This window comes from Hyperolius riggenbachi, chromosome 7, assembly GCF_040937935.1.
Source record: "Hyperolius riggenbachi isolate aHypRig1 chromosome 7, aHypRig1.pri, whole genome shotgun sequence".
Lineage (NCBI taxonomy): Eukaryota > Metazoa > Chordata > Amphibia > Anura > Hyperoliidae > Hyperolius > Hyperolius riggenbachi.
This window is the reverse complement of record NC_090652.1, coordinates 165,657,274-165,677,076: the sequence shown is the minus strand read 5'-3', so window position 1 is coordinate 165,677,076 and position 19,803 is coordinate 165,657,274. Positions and strand designations below refer to the sequence as shown.

General features: G+C 41.0%; 1 protein-coding gene across 2 annotated transcripts in view; it reads right to left on the bottom strand.

Annotated features, from left to right (window-relative positions):
* LOC137524699 (dynein axonemal heavy chain 7-like) overlaps positions 1-19,803 on the bottom strand; it is a 565,826-nt gene that overhangs the window by 507,783 nt on the left and 38,240 nt on the right. For both annotated transcript variants that reach the window (XM_068244848.1, XM_068244849.1), the window contains 3 exons: positions 18,235-18,415; positions 4,021-4,093; positions 1,438-1,563 (listed from right to left, as the gene is read on the bottom strand). In XM_068244848.1, the coding sequence (XP_068100949.1) occupies positions 1,438-1,563; positions 4,021-4,093; positions 18,235-18,415 (380 nt within the window). The remainder of the gene's footprint in view (positions 1-1,437; positions 1,564-4,020; positions 4,094-18,234; positions 18,416-19,803) is intronic.

The window sequence follows — 19,803 nt, the reverse complement described above, 5'->3', positions numbered from 1 at the left end:
CCAAAACTACCCAAATAAAATGTTTAGTATAAAAAAACAAAATCATTACATTAAAAAAAAAACAACATGTAAATATTTACCTAAGGGTCTAAACTTTTTAAATATCAATGTAAAGATGAAATATTTCTATATTTTTCTATTTTAAACTTGTAAATAGATGCAAAACGGAAAAAATGCACCTTTATTTCCAAATAAAATATTGTCGCCATACATTGTGATAGGGACATAATTTTAACGGTGTAATAACCGGGACATATGGGCAAATACAATACGTGAGTTTTAATTATGGAGGCATGTATTATTTTAAAACTATAATGGCTGAAAACTGAGAAATAATGAATTTTTTTCCGTTTTTTTCTTATTCTTCCTGTTAAAATGCATTTACAGTAAAGTGGCTCTTAGCAAAATGTACCCCCCAAAGAAAGCCTAATTGGTGGCGGAAAAAATAAGATATAGATCAGTTCATTGTGATAAGCAGTGATAAAGTTATAGGCTAATGAATGGGAGGTGAACATTTCTCAAGTGAAAACGACGGAACGCGAATGGGTTAAGCAGAACTCCAGCCAAACGTTTTTTCATTGTGGCTTAAAGATTTCACAGTGGCTATATACCCTCACTACCAGCTCTTGGTGATAACAGTTACTGCAACAGGGAATGTGGGATTTTTTTAGTTTAGGGCAGCAATAAACACTTGATTTAAGTTTAACCATTTCCACACTGAAGTAAAACAGCATTGTAGTTGCTGACTATATTCTCAATAATGACATTTCCATCCAATTTTAAAAGTCTACAAGATAGGATGTGATGAAAAATCTCTCCAGCAAGGACTGAGGCAGAAATCAAAACCTAGGCCTCAATTCACTAAGCTTTATTAAACACTTGGGCCCATATGCAATTCACCTTTTCTCCTGAGTTTTCTCCTAGGTTATATTTTCACAGCTTGCCATAAAATGACTTTAAAACCATCAGCAAACAAGAAAATACTCAAAATAACTTTGATAGTTCTTTTTTACCTACTTTTAGGTACCTTTTCCATTGTAAGATGCTTGGAAATTATTTTAAAGAGGATATGAAAATTATCTCCTAGGAGATAACTCAGGTGAAAAAGTTAATTGCATATGGGTCTTAATGTTTGATAATTTACCTCATGGGTAAAATCTAATTTTGAATTTACTGAGGTATTATTTATATTTATTGAAAGTTTTATCAATAAAACATTCAATAAATATATAACACTTTAGTGAATTCAAAATTAGATTTTAACCATGAGGTAAATTATCAAAAGTTCGATAAAGTGTTTGATAAAGCTTAGTGAATTGAGGCCCTGGTATGATTGAAAGCTTTCCATCTGCTGTCCACAGCTACTGTATAATAATAATTCTGGATAGAGTTTCAACCTTGAAAGTTAGCCTTCAACAAATATATGGCTGCACTTACCTGAATGAGGAATGCCATAGATCTAAAACAGCAGCCATTGTTGGGTTTATTGAATTCAGGTTCTCCTTTATGATGTTATAATTGGCCAAAAATGACTTCTTCCATGGTTTTGGCACTACTTCCAATCTAAGATAAACATGGCATAACAAAGTTAAATGTAACTCATGCTCATATTTGAAAATATGTTAACCTGACAAAGGGAGTATGTGAAGCCCCATACCTTGTAAATCTCCAAAACGCTCAAGAGAGGAAAATCCTAAGCATCTACAGACTGAGTGCTCACAACCTCGAAAATAGAGTCTGGGAGACACAGACAGACATACAAACCCAGGGAGGAGAGACTATGCCAACACTGTGAGCAGAAGACCCTCGAGGACGAGAATCACTTCCTGCTGCACTGCCCCAAATATACTGCAACCAGGGAAACCTTCTTTAAGAAACTGAAAGGACTATATCCAGACTTTCACACATTAGAGGATGAGAGTAAACACTGCACTTTACTAGGAGAAGAGAAATCCACAGTGACAATCACTGCACACTATATCACAGCATGCCACAGACTGAGAGGAGCATAAATGAACTGTAAACTCTCCCCCCCCCCAAAAAAAAATATGTCCATGAACTGCTAACTTACTGCACCCCACCCCATCCCATGTCCCCCATTCCCCCTGCTTTGGCAATGACTGTATTGAAGCTTGGTCATGCCAATAAAGCTATCTTTGATTTGATTTGATGTAAAGCCCACTACACATACTGATCTAAAAATATCATCTAATCAAGAGGTTGCCATGTTACATATTTACATAGTTATTTTGGTTGAAAAAAGATATACGTCCATCGAGTTCAACCAGAGAACAAAGTACAACACCAGCCTACTCCCTCACATATCCCTGTTTACAGACGTGATGCAAATTCTTTGCCTAGACTAGTTCCAATCAACCTATAAAATGTATCAAATCTGCATCAAGTCGGTAACATTTGTAATTCATTGATCATCTGTAATAGTTTAGTAATCTGAGTGCTCAGCTGTTACCTTTTGTGTGAAATGAGGCTCCTGCAGCTAAAAACCCTGACTTTAAATTTTGGCTAGATGGATCGGTATTGAGGGAATTAGTTTTAAGGTCTGTGGGTGGGGCTGCTGCCTGAAATGCTGTACCCTGTGGCTTTTAAATGGGATTATACTCCCAAAACTAAAATTTCAGTAACTACTCTTCATTATGCTAAATGTAATGCAGGCGGTTCTGGGTGTCTGGGTATTCCTTCCTACTCTTAGTTACATTCTAAATCATTTCATTATTCCTAATATGTAAAGGAGTACTTATAAAGTGCCTAATTTACATTGTAAGTCTGTATCTAACATTGCTTCCACATTACCAGGTTTACTAAAATAATTTATTCACCAGGAAACAGTATAAATCATTAGTGAAAAGCATCGTTGTTGGTCTCATTAGGGAATTTTGCCTAGGGATGAAAGCAAAGCTCAACTCACAGAAGTACTGTGGGAGAGTGAAGATTGTAACATCATGTAAATTCTGTACAAATTAGCAGTGCATTCAGAGCAGATATCACAAAGTGGAAGATGCCATTCAAAGCATTGAGAGAAAACCAGCATCTTTGTCTTCACTCTGAGGCACAACACAAAGCACTTTTTATGCATATCTCACCAGTGGTTACAGTTTATAGAAAGGTATTTTAGCAAGTGTGAATTTTAATTATAGACAAGTAGACAATGTGAAAACTTATGAGAAAAACATAATGATGGCCACACACAGACTCATTTATCTGGTCAATTTATATAAGGGTAACCAAATGTACCAGAAGGCCTCTTGCACACTGCAAGCAAATCAGATTCAGATTCCGCTTTTTAATCAGTTTTTACCTCCGATTCAGATTCAGATTTGCAGTGTGCAAGGAGCAAACTGCAAATCTGAATCTGAATCGGAAGTAAAAACAGATTAAAAAGCGGAATCTGAATCTGAATTGCTTGCAGTGTGCAAGAGGCCTTACAAGTATTTTCCTGAAGCAATGAAGCTCCATTGTGTTGATTTCAAACAGCCAGTCAGGTGCTGATTAAAAATTGGATGTTCACTGGACATGATAACTTGTTCAAAGACAGCTCAGTAAAACGTCACAATTCTTCACATTTGCACTGTGCATGCATAATTTCACAAACCAAGCCAGCTCAATTTCAGGAATCTCTCATGCATGAGCAATTCACTTGGGGTTTGTTAACTTGTACTTACACATTGCAAAAGTGCAAGTTCACTGGTGTAACACTTCCAGTAGAAAGGAGTAGGGAAGAGGGTTAAATGGGGCGCAAGAAGGATATGAGGGGCAGCAAAGGGGGCTAAGTAGTTGTTAAAAGTTATAGGAGCGTGCAGCATTTTAGTTTATATGTAGCTCATGGTTCAGGTTTGCTTTAATGCTTCACTAACTTCATCAGTACAATGCCTTGGTCAGTGATAGATTTCCCTATTTCCCCCAAATATCTTTGAAGGATTGAGTTCCTTTATGCATTTTTACCTAACCTATAAGAACAGCAAAGGCGACATTGTAGAGATAAAAAGATAATATATGACTTACTCTGCACGATGCGATTCCAGGATAACCTGCTTAGCCTCAGTCTTTTCTCGTGGATCTTTTAACACAAAGTCAACTAAAACATAAAATATTTTTTGTTAAACGATAGTTTTAAGTTAAAACCCTGACTAAACAAATATAAATACTGTGCGTTGTGTGAAGATACTGAAATACTGTAAACCTTAAACCTTAAATCAAGCTTTGAGGTGGATTGAAAGGGGGGCGGCACAAGAATTTTTTTTGAGCAAAAATTATTTTTACTTGACATTCTAATGTTAGCACCAATACAGACATCAACAACTTTGGTGAAACCCTTGCAGCTCATTGAAAAAGTTACTACAGCCACAGGAAAAGTGATTAAATTAATAGCAGCTGTCCCATCTAGGGCTGTTTACCACTAATACAGTATGTCATAGAGTCAGGGCATGTTTCCAGTAGTGCGGTACGATTTCTCTGCGGAAAACGCATAAACAAATTCGCATGCGGATGCGAGTTCGTATGCATTTGTATGCAAATTTTCATGCGAATTCCCATGCATTTTCTTGTATTTTTGTAAGTATGCGATTTTAACCATGTCAGTGCCTGTGTGCTTTTACATTGATTTTACATGAAAACGTATGCAAATTCGCATGGAAAATTCGCATCGCGAAAAAGCATGCAAATTTCCTATTAAATACATTACATGCAAATCGCACACTAGCCTTGCAGTTTGCGAATTCTGATGGCTCTGCTGTAGAGATTTTTTCTGCACAGTCCACTGCACAGATTTCCTGACAAGTGGAAACAGGCTCATTGACTATTATTGGCTATGCGAATCTGCATGCAGAAAACACATGCAGATTCGCTTTAGTGGAAACGGGCCGTAAAGCAAAGTAAGTGTGAAAAGAAAAAAGAACAGCTGTAACAACCTAAGAATGGTTAAGAACAGAACAGATGACTATTGTAAAGTGGCCTTCTGTATGTCTTGATATGAATTCTGTTGAACACCTATAACTATGCATAGAACGTAAACATGCAGTCTGGAGATGTCACCCTTTGAACCTAATGCAGCTGGAGCAGTATGCTTAGGAAGAGTGAGGCTACACTACCTATTGTCATGTGCAGGTAGTCTTACTGAATGGTACAGAGATCCCTTGTTTGCAGAGTTTACCTTGTTGTACTACTAAATACTGTGTTAGGTTTCCAACAATTTATGACTATATCATATTTGTTTGTGCTAGTCTGAAGGAATGTCCATGTCCTATAAGCTAGTGTTCTAGTGTGACACATCACACAACATGCCTCTAGAGCCTGTATCATGTTGCATGAGAAATTGTAGCTTTTTTTTTTACATTCTATACGAGTTCCACCCACGTTTGTTCACTGTAAGTTATGAAGATTATGAGCAATTTTAGAGAATTACACCAACGTAGTTGCCATCTAAACACTGTGCAAGTGTCTTGTTTGTTAGAACATGTTGCGGTATCAAGGAACATGTTATAATGCCATGTTACAAGAATCAGTCTTTCTTAACTCCTTTTAAGAAAAGTTTTATCGAAAGATAGTAGGAGGAGGAAAAACATATCAAAACATTGCACAGTGTGAAGTTAAAGATTAGAAGATCAAGAAATGATTGTTACTCGCTGTGTAATTGGTTCATGTTGTTTGATCCCCGATGAGCCTGTGGTTAATCATCATTACTACAGGCAGACAAGAAAAGAAAAAAGACAGCACCAACTGTCATTATCTATGAACACATCCACTAACAATGTGATAGGCTAAAAGGTGGCATTTCCAATATATATTTATATCCATAGAGGGAGGTACTGCTTTCTTGGCAGTTGGAAAAAGCCATTATTTCCCACAATGCAACAATGTTCACAGACTGTCATGACAGAAACTGTCAAGACCATGGCACCACACCTTGGGATGGTTTCACCACAATATCAGCCACACCCGATGATCTATTTGAGAAAAGGTAAAGATTTTCCGTGGGAAAGGGAGTATGGGCTACTGATTAGGATGTAGTTCAATCCAAGGTTAAAGTTACTCTTGAAAACATCTACTTTTATGTAAAAGCTGGTGTTTAAGAAATCCACCCTGGAGTGGATCACGTTGTCTGAAGTACCCTTTGACACATATACAATACATTAATTAGTAGTACAAAGTTTCATGAATAAATGTCTTCCAGTCCCTTTATTATGCCTTTTTATAAAGCCCAAAATTTTGCTATGATGAACTGACTTTGAAAAGAAGTACCCCTGAAGGAAATGGGTATATTTGGGACACATTCATGTGCTTAGGTTGGGTGTTGCTTTAGCAGGTGCTTGTGTTATTGGCAAGTACCTGTTACAGAAATTAATATTGGGGAAATTCGCTTAAAAGAGAAAGGATTGGGCAGTAGACACTGAAGCCACAGATGCCAGAAGGAGAGTATTAGTTAGGGACATCAGTTAGGAATAGGTGTAGATTAGGAGAGTTAAGGGATAGGTTAGGAAGAGGTTGTTAGGGCAACAATGTTATTATTATTATTATTATTTAGTATTTATATAGCGCCAACATCTTATGCAGTGCTATTAGAAAGGTATTAACATTGGGGGAGTGGAGGGGAGATTAGCGATAGATGTCAAGATGGGTTTAACATTGTGGGGCAGGTTAGGGCTAGTTATCAAGAATGGAAGTATGTTAAGGAGCGAATTAGGGCTAGGCATCAAAAAAAGGATTACGGAGAGAGGAAGTTGGGAATAGGTTAACATTAGGTGGGGAGGTTATAGTTGTTCCTAGGAGGATGTTAATATTAGTGTCACAAACCTAAAATAGCAGATTATCGGTAAACCCATTGATGACATTCTGTTTAGCAGGCTGACACACAGAATCAAGTGAAACTGAATTCAAATATATACTCTCATAAAATGGTTTTAAGTATTACGATGGAGTAAAAATACCATGGGGCATGTTTATAAAGCTGCCATTGTGTTCCCCATATTGTCAGATCTGCATAAAACGTCCAGTTGAAACTTGAAATAATCAGCACTTCTGTACAAAATCTTTTTTCTAATGAGTGCAAATTCTTCTAAACAATCATTAGTTTTGGGCTGATCAACAAATTTCTAAAGAGCTGTTGTTGCTTGATTGCCCATTTACAAACACCAGAGAGGGTTCATCACTTAAAAAGAACGAAGGATACTATAGGCTACAATAGACCCATGTTGAGTTCTAGAAGGAGCACAATGCTGCTGCATACCTCTGCTTCTTCAGCTGCAACAATGGTGCATGACAGTCAATTATTTTACTGAGGTAAAGGTGACCAGATTCTAGTCAAAACTTTAGTGTAGTTAGGTAGGCAATCAATGTAGTACTTGCCTCTGAGTACAATCAGATTATATCTATCGTTGGAATTTAAATGGGAAGGCTAATTTTAAAAAGTGGGTAGCAAAGAACTAACAATCCATTAGCTGATCTGCAGTTCTTTATAAATAGGCCCTTGTGTGCTGAGAACTTGTGATTTAAAGGACCACTAAAGAAAAAAGAAACTTAACGATAATAAAAGGAAATCTTAAGCTATGAGAACCAGAACAAAGAAGATTTTTGACGTGAGCAAAAAGAAACCCAAACCCACACTACTGAAAAGGCATTGAACTATCCAGATACCTTTGCTTTGTTTGTTTGTTTTTGTTGTTGTTGTTTTGTTAAAAGGCATACTTTTATTGTGGAATCCTTTTTTGCAAGAAGCTTTTAGTTTTAAAGATTTTTATTAGAGCACAAGAGCAGACAACAACTTAAAGAGACACTGAAGCGGAAAAAAAAATATGATATAGTGAATTGGTTGTGTACTATGAATAATTACTAGAAGATTAGCAGCAAAGAAAATATTCTCATATTTTTATTTTCAGGTATATAGTGTTTTTTCTAACATTGCATCATTCTATAATATGTGCAGATTACACAACATTCAGCATTCAAAATGAGTCTTTCAGAGCAGTCTGTGTACTAATGACCTCTCCTCTAGCAGAGAAAAAGAAAACAGTTGAGATAATAAAAGTCAGATAACAGCCCTCTCCACAACTAAACTTAGTCAGAGAGTTAATGGCTTGTTTGCATAGAGATAACAACTGGAGTTTCTTAACTCTTCCTGTACTGGAAACAATTAGACTGATGTATCTGATCTTAATGTTTTATTTCTTAGCTGTACTACACATACAAATCATAATATCATATTTTTTTTTTCGCTTCAGTGTCTCTTTAAAGAGAAACTCCGACCAAAAATTGAACTTTATCCCAATCAGTAGCTGATACCCACTTTTACGTGAGAAATCTATTCCTTTTCATAAACAGACCATCAGGGGGCGCTGTATGACTGATATTGTGGTGAAACCCCTCCCACAAGTAAACCCTTCCACAAGAAAAGTTCGAACTTTTGTGGGAAATAGCGGTTTAGAGCTGTTTCCAACTGCCAAAAACCATGCAGCAGCTACATCACCTGCCAACAGTAACATGTTCACTGGAGTTCCTCTTTAAATAATTGTCATATATGCAAATTGAGCTTTTGGGTTCCTATAGCCAGACACAAAAACTTAGTGCATTTGGATCTCCATAAATTAACTGGGACTAATGTAAAACTTTACTACATTAATACAACCATCACTTAGTTCTTTTTTACATAATTTCCAGACTAAATGAACAAGAGTGATCTTTGAGCAGATGATTCAATAAACATGTCAGTTATAATTGATGAACTGAGGTAAAAACGTATTTGTCAATGTTACTATTTCTCTACAGCTTAGAGCCTTTATAAGCTATATTAAAAGGAGAAAATTATATTACTGAGTTTCCCCACCTAGCTAAATAATGACATCAAATACGGCCTGATCATCTCTCATCTACCAAAAATTGTTCTCCCTTAGATTTCAATGTCCAATTACAGGTTCAATTGTATATGATATTTTTAGTTCGGAATAATTTTCCCAGCACCCATCAGTTATTTATTTTCCAAACAAACCATTGTGTCTGGTTTACTACAGTTTACAGAGGAAATTTCTTCAAAACGCACACATATCAACATAAACCATTCTTTACTTTATCCAGAATAGAAGTAGCTTCTGATAAAGGGTCACATTAAAATGTATCTATTGACAAAAACTACAAATCTTCAATAGATAATGTTGATGTATAGACTGTAAGGGATCATTCACACTATGTGCTGCGCTGTCAGTTTTGACGCACCGCACATAGGGCTCGATTCACAAAGCGGTGCTAACCCAGTTAGAGACTTTAGGCATGATAACCATTGCACCACGCTGGTGAAAAGCCAGTTTAGGCGTGATAAGTTTAGGCATGATAAGTTTAGGTGTGATAAGTTTAGGCATGATAAGTTTAGATAAGTTTAGATCGCGAGCAAAGTCTCGCACGCAAAGCAGCGCCATTAAACTCTATGCGAAGTGCACCAGACTTTGCTAGCGCAAAACTTTTGATCAGCTGTGCACTGCGGTGCTAACCCAGTTGGCGCTTAAACTTATCATGCCTAAACTTATCACGCCTAAACTTATCATGCCTAAACTTATCACACCTAAACTTATCACACCTAAACTTATAGGCAGCACAGTGGCGTAGTGGTTAGCTCTCTCGCCTTGCAGAGCTGGGTCCCTGGTTCGAATCCCAGCCAGGGCACTATCTGCAAAGAGTTTGTATGTTCTCTCCGTGTCTGCGTGGGTTTCCTCCGGGCACTCCGGTTTCCTCCCACATTCCAAAAACATACGGATAAGTTAATTGGCTCCCCCTAAAAAAAAATTGGCCCTAGACTACAGTACTTACACTACATAATATAGACATATGGCAATGGTAGGGATTAGATTGTGAGCTCCTTTGAGGGACAGTTAGTGACAAGATATATATATATATACACTGTACAGCGCTGCGTAATATGTCGGCGCTATATAAATACTAAATAATAATAATAATAATAATAATCATGCCTAAACTGAGTTTAGGCATAATAAAGGGCTTTTCACCAGCGTGCTAACTGTTAGCACCACTTTGTGAATCAGGCCCATAGTGTACGATCCACATGGCAACATGATAATCCACAGACTTTCATATTACCATTCACATTACAGCTGTCCGTTCCCGTGTGTTGTGATGAAATGTCCCTGGGAACATTTTATCACATGACGCACATTTCCCAATGGGCTCTATAGTGTTGCGGCTGCCGAAATCTGCGCTTTACACAATGCCATGGGAATGGGAACACATGCATGAAATAAGGCCCATGCGTTCTGTTGTGTGAATGAGTACTAAAGCTTCCCCCAGGCTCCCGTCTCACTGATCTGTGTGTGCAGAATCAGCGAATCATAGCTGACAGCAAGCACAGTAAAGACTTGTGGTCACTGCTCAAACTAGGAGAAAGGGGGTACTGAAATGCAAATAAGGTAGGACAGAAGGTTTTCCCTTTGCAACTGCTAAAGGATGTTGCCACAGAACACAGGAGCATGGCTTTCAGATACATATCAGCAGCTCTGCTTTCTTTAAATGTATTGTAAAGCCATTTAGATGTTCATCATCATGCTATGGGCCTATGCGGATATAAGTGGAACATGGTGTCTCTACCCACAACTCTGCCTAAACCAGAAATACACTCCCCAATTTAATTCAACAGATTAAACATTAATTTTGATATACATATAGAATCTTACAAAAATCTATAAAAACTAGGGCATTCCCAATCAATATTAGGTAGAAATATCGACCAGACATTGATCTGGAAACCCTTTCCTTGTAAGAGAACTATGCAGACAGGAAAATAGGACATGCACAGCTGTGGTATGCAAGCAAGGGTTCTTATTGCTTTGCACTGCATTGTGCTGTACAAAGCTAGCAGCAGTGACAGTGCAGTCAACATTAAACAAAATGCCTGCTGAAGCATTGTCTACATTTTCCTGGTGCTCCCTATTTACTTGAACTGGTTCCCTTCACCACCGACTATTGCTGACCGCCTGTAACGAAAAATCTGCAACGCCGGATGGATTGCGGAAATATGGTCGCATCCAGTCCGGCAAGCGGACCTTCCAACGCGGGATGCGGAAATTCGTCCGCATCCGCTGCGCACACCCGTCCGAGCACTCTGCTCCAAACTCACCAACATGCTGTTCACCAGGGTTCTGCCATCTTGCCTCTAGGGGGTGCGGCCGCACGCCAGACACGCCTTTATACTCTTAGAAAGCGTGTCAGCTGACCTGGAGGTCAGCTGACATTTTAGCCTGCTCTGATTGGTTGCTGCCTGGGGTGGAGACTTCTCTCCCAGGCAGTATATAAGGAAGTGCTTTTCAGTCACACTTCGTCTGTGTTTGCGATACCCTGTGTCAGCACTCAGACCTTAGACTAGATCCCAGGTGTTGAAACCAAGGACTTCACACCTAGACTAGGAGATTATTATTATTATTGTTATTGATTCTCTGTGTATGATTCTGTGCCTGTCTTGACTTCTCTTCTGCTTCCTGATTCTGTACTCTGCCAGCCCTTACCGTTAACGACTATTGGCTTGGTTCCTGACTATTCTCTCGTCTCACGTCTCTGTACTGTTGCCGCCTGTACTGTTGCCGAACCTCTTTCTGTCTGACCTTGCTCCCTTCAGTGAAACGTCTCCCACTGTTGGGTTATTATCTGAGGCTTGCCTCCCTGAGACGCCGGCCCTAGCAGACCGTTACTGCCAGAGGCCGAGATTCCTCCACTGCCACTTTGGGGGATCTCACACACGGGGTTCCCATTCAGAGGTAACCACACCTCTGAGGAATTGCCGTGTGGTGGATATTTCCACAACTTTGTGAATATTTACTGCTTTGTTTATTTCCATGTTGTTCGTGTGTCCACTGCTTTACATCTACCCGCATTATTAGCAATTCCGCAGATTGCTATATAATCGGGTCTATCCTTGTATTATTGGCGATACTGCGGATCCCCAATAATCAAGGTTCGGGGTGTGACACTGGTCTGAGTAGATCATTTCAGGCACTTACCGTGTTAGTGAGCCTTCCGCTGATTTACCATCAGGAAGATACTGACTATTTCACTCTAACATATCTGCATTAGTGGTGATTCTGTATATCACCACTTAATCAGATATTTGTGCCTCTTGCTGACACCAATCGTTACAGAAACACAGACCATAAAGAAGTAAGATGGAGGGTTGATAAACCAGCTTCAGACTGTAAGGGCAGAGTTAGAACAGCTGAAGATTACTGTAACTGCACAGCAGGCTCAGATTACTCAGTTAAATGAGACTGTCCAAAGGTTGCAATCACCACTTAACGTTCTACCTCCCCCGGCTCTTAGCGAGCCTAAAATGAACATTCCTGAGAAATTTTCAGGCACAAGGTCAGATTTCCAGAATTTCCGTCACAGAGTGCTGTCTTACTTTGAGATGAAACCTGTGTCCTCGGGAACCGAGGCTCAGAAGGTCACTCTTATCAAGACTCTATTGCATGCAGATTCCCAGACGTGGGCTTATGGCTTACCTGATGAGCATCCTGCTCTGTCTTCTGTCCAGGAGTTTTTTAAGGCCATGGCGGTCATCTACGATGATCCAGATAGTGCCGCCACGGCCGAACGTAAGCTCAAAAACCTTAGACAAGGACGCAGTACTGCTGAGGAGTATGCGTCAGAGTTTAGGAAGTGGGCGGTGTCCTCTAGATGGGAGCGATATGCACTCTTGGATAGATACCTAGATGGGTTGTCAGAAGCAGTAACTGACGTGATGGTTAGTCATCCAGAACCCAAAGATCTAGATGAGGCTATTACGCTGTCTATTAAAATGGATAGGCGTCTGAGGTACAACAAGAAGGGCAGGTACCCCATGTACTCTAGGACTTCTGGGGCCAGTAGCTCGGCAGCAGTTGAGACTGAGGAGCCGATGCAGTTAGGCCACGGGCGCCTCACGGAGGCGGAAAGGTCAAGAAGACGCAGAGAGGGTCTTTGCATGTACTGCGGGGAAAAGGGCCACATTGCACAAAACTGTGGTAGGAAGTCGGGAAACTCCTCGGCTTAGGTGTGGTAGGGGGTACCACCCTAAGCGGAATTGTTTTACCTCCAAAACAAGAAAAAATTTTATTGCCCTGTTCCCTAAATTGGGAAGGGCAGAACTTTCCTACCACAGCATTTGTAGATTCCGGGTCAACAGCTAACTTTTTAGATTTAAGCTTTGCTTTAAGTTTAAATATCCCTGTACTTCCAGTAGGAAGACATTTATATGTTACAGCGATTGATGACACTCCTTTGCAAGGAAAGTCCCCACTGTGTCAGACACCTCCCCTCTCGCTGCAAGTGGGAGCTCTGCACAGGGAGGTCATACAGTTTTTCGTTTTAAAGATGTCTACCTCTACGGTGATACTAGGGTTGCCCTGGTTACGATTACATTCTCCTCAGTTTGATTGGGGGAATGGGCAGTTGACTACTTGGTCGCCTTATTGTACACAACATTGTTTACAGAATGTAGTTTTGTGTTCTACTAAGATTCAAGTGGAAGGAGTACCTCCACAATATCAGGAATATGCTGATGTCTTTTGTCCTAGGGCAGCAGATCAATTACCCCCCCATAGACCTTTTGATTGCCCAATAGATTTGAAACCAGGAACCATGCCACCCAGGGGCCACCGATACAACCTCTCGTCCCCGGAAAAATTGGCCATGGACGAGTACATTCAGGAAAATTTGCAGAAGGGTTTCATCCGCCCTTCAAGATCTCCTGCAGGAGCGGGATTCTTTTTCGTTCAGAAAAAAGATGGTGGTTTGCGCCCCTGTATTGACTACAGGGGTCTAAATAAGATCACGATTAAGAATCGGTATCCACTACCGCTAATCGACGATTTATTTACACAGGTTCCCGGGGCTTCTGTTTTCACTAAGTTGGATCTAAGGGGGGCCTACAATTTGATCCGTATCAGGGAGGAAGATGAATGGAAGACGGCATTCAACACTCCCAAGGGGCATTACGAATACTTGGTGATGCCCTTTGGGTTGTGTAACGCTCCTGCAGTTTTTCAGGAGTTCGTCAACGAGATTTTTAGGGAGGTACTGGGTCGCTTTGTAATCGTCTACTTAGATGATATCTTGATATTTTCTAAAAATATCACGGAACACCGCCAACATGTGAAGTATGTGTTACAAAGACTCAGGGAGAATCAATTGTTTGCGAAATTAGAGAAATGTGTTTTCGAGGTAAAGGAGATTGCCTTTCTTGGTTACATTATCTCTACATCAGGGTTGTCCATGGATCCCAAAAAGGTCTCTGCTGTAAGGGATTGGCCACAACCATCTGGGCTTAAAGCACTACAGAGATTCTTGGGATTCGCAAATTATTATAGAAAATTTGTCAAGGGGTTCTCTTCGGTGGTGTCTCCGCTTACTAATTTGACAAAAAAAGGGGCTGATGCCACTCATTGGTCAGAAGAAGCAGTTGTGGCATTTTCCTCTCTGAAAGAGGCATTCTGTTCTGCTCCCATATTACGTCATGTAGATGTTGCTTACCCATTTGTAGTGGAGGTGGATGCCTCGGAGGTTGGAGTAGGAGCAGTATTGTCTCAATGTTCAGGACTTCAGGGCAAGCTTCATCCCTGTGCTTTTTTTTCCAGAAAATTCTCCCCTGCCCAGAGAAATTATGATGTTGGAAACAGGGAATTATTAGCCATCAAGCTTGCTTTTGAGGAGTGGCGCCACTGGTTAGAGGGGGCGGAGCATGTAATTACTGTGTACACGGATCATAAAAATTTACAGTACATTGAAAAAGCTAAAAGACTCACCCCCAGACAGGCTAGATGGGCTCTCTTTTTCTGCCGTTTTAATTTTATAATTACATTCACACCAGGGAGTAAGAACGTTAAAGCGGACGCCCTTTCTCGTTGTTTTGAACCTGAAACTGCTCCATCTCCTTCCTCAGAAAGTATTCTGTCGAAAGAGATCATCCTGGCAGCCACTGAGATAGTTGAAGACCTTCCTAGCCTCTTAAGTCCTTTTCAATTAAAAGTCCCAGAAGGGAAACCAAGAGGGGTTCTTTATGTCCCTTGTACTTTACGTCCCAAAGTGCTGCAGTTGTTTCATAGACACAAGAATGCTGGACACCCTGGCATTACCCGAACCCAAGAATTGTTGTGTAGATCTGTCTGGTGGCCATCTCTACAACAAGATTCCAAGGAATTTGTTAAGACCTGTACCGTCTGTGCCAGGAGCAAACCCTCCCGACTGGCTCCAGTTGGAACTTTGCAGTCTCTGCCCTCCCTTCAGGAGCCATGGACACATATTTCCATGGACTTCGTGGGAGAACTTCCAGATTCCAATGGAAAGACTGTCATATGGGTGGTCACAGACAGATTCAGTAAGATGGCCCACTTTGTGCCTTTGAGTGGTTTCCCTACTGCTCAAAAATTAGCAGATCTTTTTATTCAAAATATCTTTAAATTACACGGCATTCCAGAGAATGTTGTCTCAGACAGAGGGGTCCAGTTTGTCTCTAGGTTCTGGCGGGCCTTCTGTAAGGGGATGGGTATGTCGTTGTCCTTTTCATCAGGTTACCATCCACAGACCAACGGCCAGACAGAGAGGACCAATCAATCTTTGGAACAGTTCCTGAGATGTTATGTGGCGGACGCCCAACACCAGTGGGCGGAGTTTCTACCATTTGCTGAGTTCGCACATAACAATCTCAGGAATGAGTCCTCTGGTTATGCGCCTTTTCAAATTGTCAATGGGAAATCTCCCAAATTTTCTCCTTTGCCAGTGTCGACCTCTCCATTCCCTGTCCTGGAGGAGTGGCAGGAATCTTTCAAGAGGATTTGGGCTAATGTCGGAGAAAATTTAAAAAAGGCTTTCATCATACAGAAGAGGCAGGCAGATAAGAGACGGTCTGCGGAGTGGGAGTTTAAACCTGGAGACAGAGTTTGGATATCAACTCGTCATATAGCTCTGAGGCAGCCATCCGCGAAACTGGGGCCCAGGTATATTGGACCATATCCAATTTCCGAAAGGGTTAATCGTGTTACTTACAGAGTCAGGTTACCAAATTCTCTAAAGGTGGGGAAAGCCTTTCATGTGTCACTCCTGAAACCAGCTGTTCAGGTGGATTCCCCCCCTCCTCACCCTGTCATGGTTGATGGTGAGCCTGAATGGGAGGTTGAGGAGATCTTGGACTCCAGACGAGTTCAGGGTTCAGTGCAGTATTTGGTGCATTGGAGAGGGTACGGTCTAGAGGAAAGATCCTGGGTCAAAGCAGGTGATTTACATGCTGATAAACTTAGGAGACGGTTCCATGAGCTCCATCCTGACAGGCCAGGTGGGACGTGTCCGGAGTCCACGCCTAGAGGGAGGGGTACTGTAACGAAAAATCTGCAACGCCGGATGGATTGCGGAAATATGGTCACATCCAGTCCGGCAAGCGGACCTTCCAACGCGGGATGCGGAAATTCGTCCGCATCCGCTGCGCACACCCGTCCGAGCACTCTGCTCCAAACTCACCAACATGCTGTTCACCAGGGTTCTGCCATCTTGCCTCTAGGGGGTGCGGCCGCACGCCAGATACGCCTTTATACTCTTAGAAAGCGTGTCAGCTGACCTGGAGGTCAGCTGACATTTTAGCCTGCTCTGATTGGTTGCTGCCTGGGGTGGAGACTTCTCTCCCAGGCAGTATATAAGGAAGTGCTTTTCAGTCACACTTCGTCTGTGTTTGCGATACCCTGTGTCAGCACTCAGACCTTAGACTAGATCCCAGGTGTTGAAACCAAGGACTTCACACCTAGACTAGGAGATTATTATTATTATTGTTATTGATTCTCTGTGTATGATTCTGTGCCTGTCTTGACTTCTCTTCTGCTTCCTGATTCTGTACTCTGCCAGCCCGTACCGTTAACGACTATTGGCTTGGTTCCTGACTATTCTCTCGTCTCACGTCTCTGTACTGTTGCCGCCTGTACTGTTGCCGAACCTCTTTCTGTCTGACCTTGCTCCCTTCAGTGGAACGTCTCCCACTGTTGGGTTATTATCTGAGGCTTGCCTCCCTGAGACGCCGGCCCTAGCAGACCGTTACTGCCAGAGGCCGAGATTCCTCCACTGCCACTTTGGGGGATCTCACACACGGGGTTCCCATTCAGAGGTAACCACACCTCTGAGGAATTGCCGTGTGGTGGATATTTCCACAACTTTGTGAATATTTACTGCTTTGTTTATTTCCATGTTGTTCGTGTGTCCACTGCTTTACATCTACCCGCATTATTAGCAATTCCGCAGATTGCTATATAATCGGGTCTATCCTTGTATTATTGGCGATACTGCGGATCCCCAATAATCAAGGTTCGGGGTGTGACACTGGTCTGAGTAGATCATTTCAGGCACTTACCGTGTTAGTGAGCCTTCCGCTGATTTACCATCAGGAAGATACTGACTATTTCACTCTAACATATCTGCATTAGTGGTGATTCTGTATATCACCACTTAATCAGATATTTGTGCCTCTTGCTGACACCAATCGTTACACCGCCACTGTGGAAACCACCCATTGCTCGTCCGCTGCTCGCTGTTCAGGGAGCCCCAGCAAAACAATCCTCCCTCGGAAGAATTTCCATAAGTCTTTTAAAGTGTAGTCAATGAACACTCTGCACACTTGCATGCAAATGCTCATGCATACTCCTCCATCAATGACAGTCCACTCTTCTGCATGGCTCTCCGGCCAGCATTTTTATTACAGTACTCAATCATTGGGTTTATATGCCCACAACTTATTTTCTTATGCCCTGCTTGATGCTTGTCATCCATCCATGGATCCAGCACTCATACTGCCTCTTTCACAAGCCACTCTATGTATAGCTCACAGCTTGTATACTCAGAGCACCACTAGGACTCAAGCACCTCAATTACAGCTGTTCATGGCTTAGTTCCGATATGCAAGTGATTTTCTTATTGCTTTGAATTGCATTGTGCAGTACAACGCTCGCAGCAAATGCAGAACTATTGATATCAGCCAAGAGTTCTGCTGAAATCATCATGCTGTAATTACCATGGATTCACTATATATTTTTTTTTACTGCTTGAACTAAATATGACATGTCTTCACCCAAAATTCACTGACTATTTATAACCATCAGAAAAATCTAGAAACAAAATTACATTTGACAATATATGATACGTACTAGACTGCTGTTCATTTAGTATATTCCATTACTGTGACTATTAAAATAACCCACATAAGATATTTTTTTAACTTACCAATTGCTTTTTTTACGCTAAGAAGATAATCCTCTTTCATTTCATCTGAAAGTAGATCAATACTGTCGTGGTAAACTTTTAAATGATTTGGAACTAAGCTTAGGACATGTTCCAGCCAAGATTCCTCCATGGGTGCTACATGCTCCGTGTCAATTCCATGGCTAATGTAGTAATTGTACCTCTAGAAGTCAAAGACACAATCACAAGTTAGATAAAACAGGTTCACAATATGTGCACACTTAAACGTAATATGCGCACACACAAAAGGAATAAACATACTGTACCTTGAAATGCACCTATTTACTTTATTTCTTTGCTGAAAGCCTTTTACTTCATACGAATCTAAACAACCAACTCAGACACTACACTCAGCTCTCAAATGAAATGAAAGACAACAGAAAGTGTCCATAGACCTCCCCTTTCTCCACGGTAGTGCAAGATAACACAGCCTGGTCATGGCACACCCAGTCTTCTGACTGGATGCTAAAGAGAAGCAATGTACTTATACGTTTATTACAAAATATCTCCTACAGCAAACACATCTCCAGTGAAAGACTGCAAGCTCTGTGATGATCCTATTCTAGCCCCTGGGGTTTCAGGATGCTAACTAAATATGGAATGTATACTACATTTGTTTGAAATAAAAAAAGGAAGATTTTGGGGAACAGATCTTTAAAATTCAAAAACTTTAATTCAAAATTGCTTTAAAATCCATACATACTGCAAAGGGTTATAGTCTACAAACTCACAATGTCAGTGATGGCCATATGGGAAAGCATGCAGAGGTCAGAAGTTGTTTTGCACAAAACCGCTTCATCAGGATGGCCTCGCTCTGTTTGGCTGTTTCTGCCTAAAGCTCTCACCCAAATTAAACACTTGATATGACAATCAAGAAGCCAGAAGCAGGGTAAGCAAGCATTTGGCTCTGTCCTCCTCCCCACTCAGATGTAAAACGCATACTAATGGGATTCTTATTATTTTCATTAACAAAATCCAAAAGAGCTCCCTATAACATTCCCAGATGATCAAGTGATCATCTATTTAGCGGATCCAGAGTTTAATTCTCGCCAAGAACCCATTCCTTCAGGAGAAGCTAAAATCTATTTCTTACCATCCCAAAAAGAGGCTGGCATAGACATGTGCCAGCAATGTACCCATTGCCATGCCAGCCTCCTGGAGGAATCTTATTCTACACTTCTGGGTATGGTGTCTGGGGGAGGAAGAAGAACACAGCCTGCAGACCATTTCTGTGCTGAATTCTACTATATAGGGATACCACATCAATACTAGCAAGTGCAAAAAGAGCTTCCCATTTGAAGTCCCTAAGCCTCTCCAGGACCACCAAAGTATCCCTCACATAGGCTGGCAGAGACCTGAAATGAGGGCACAACTTAAAGTCCAAGTGTTTTGACAAAGACTCAGTGACTGAGCCCATAGCCAAGACTATTGTTTTACTTGGAAGTCTATCTAACGTTTTATGCACACTTCAGAGGCAGTACCAGATTGTGAGGGTAATTTGGGCAAAATGTACTTGCCTTGTTCCAAAAAACAGATTTTGGTCAATTGCCT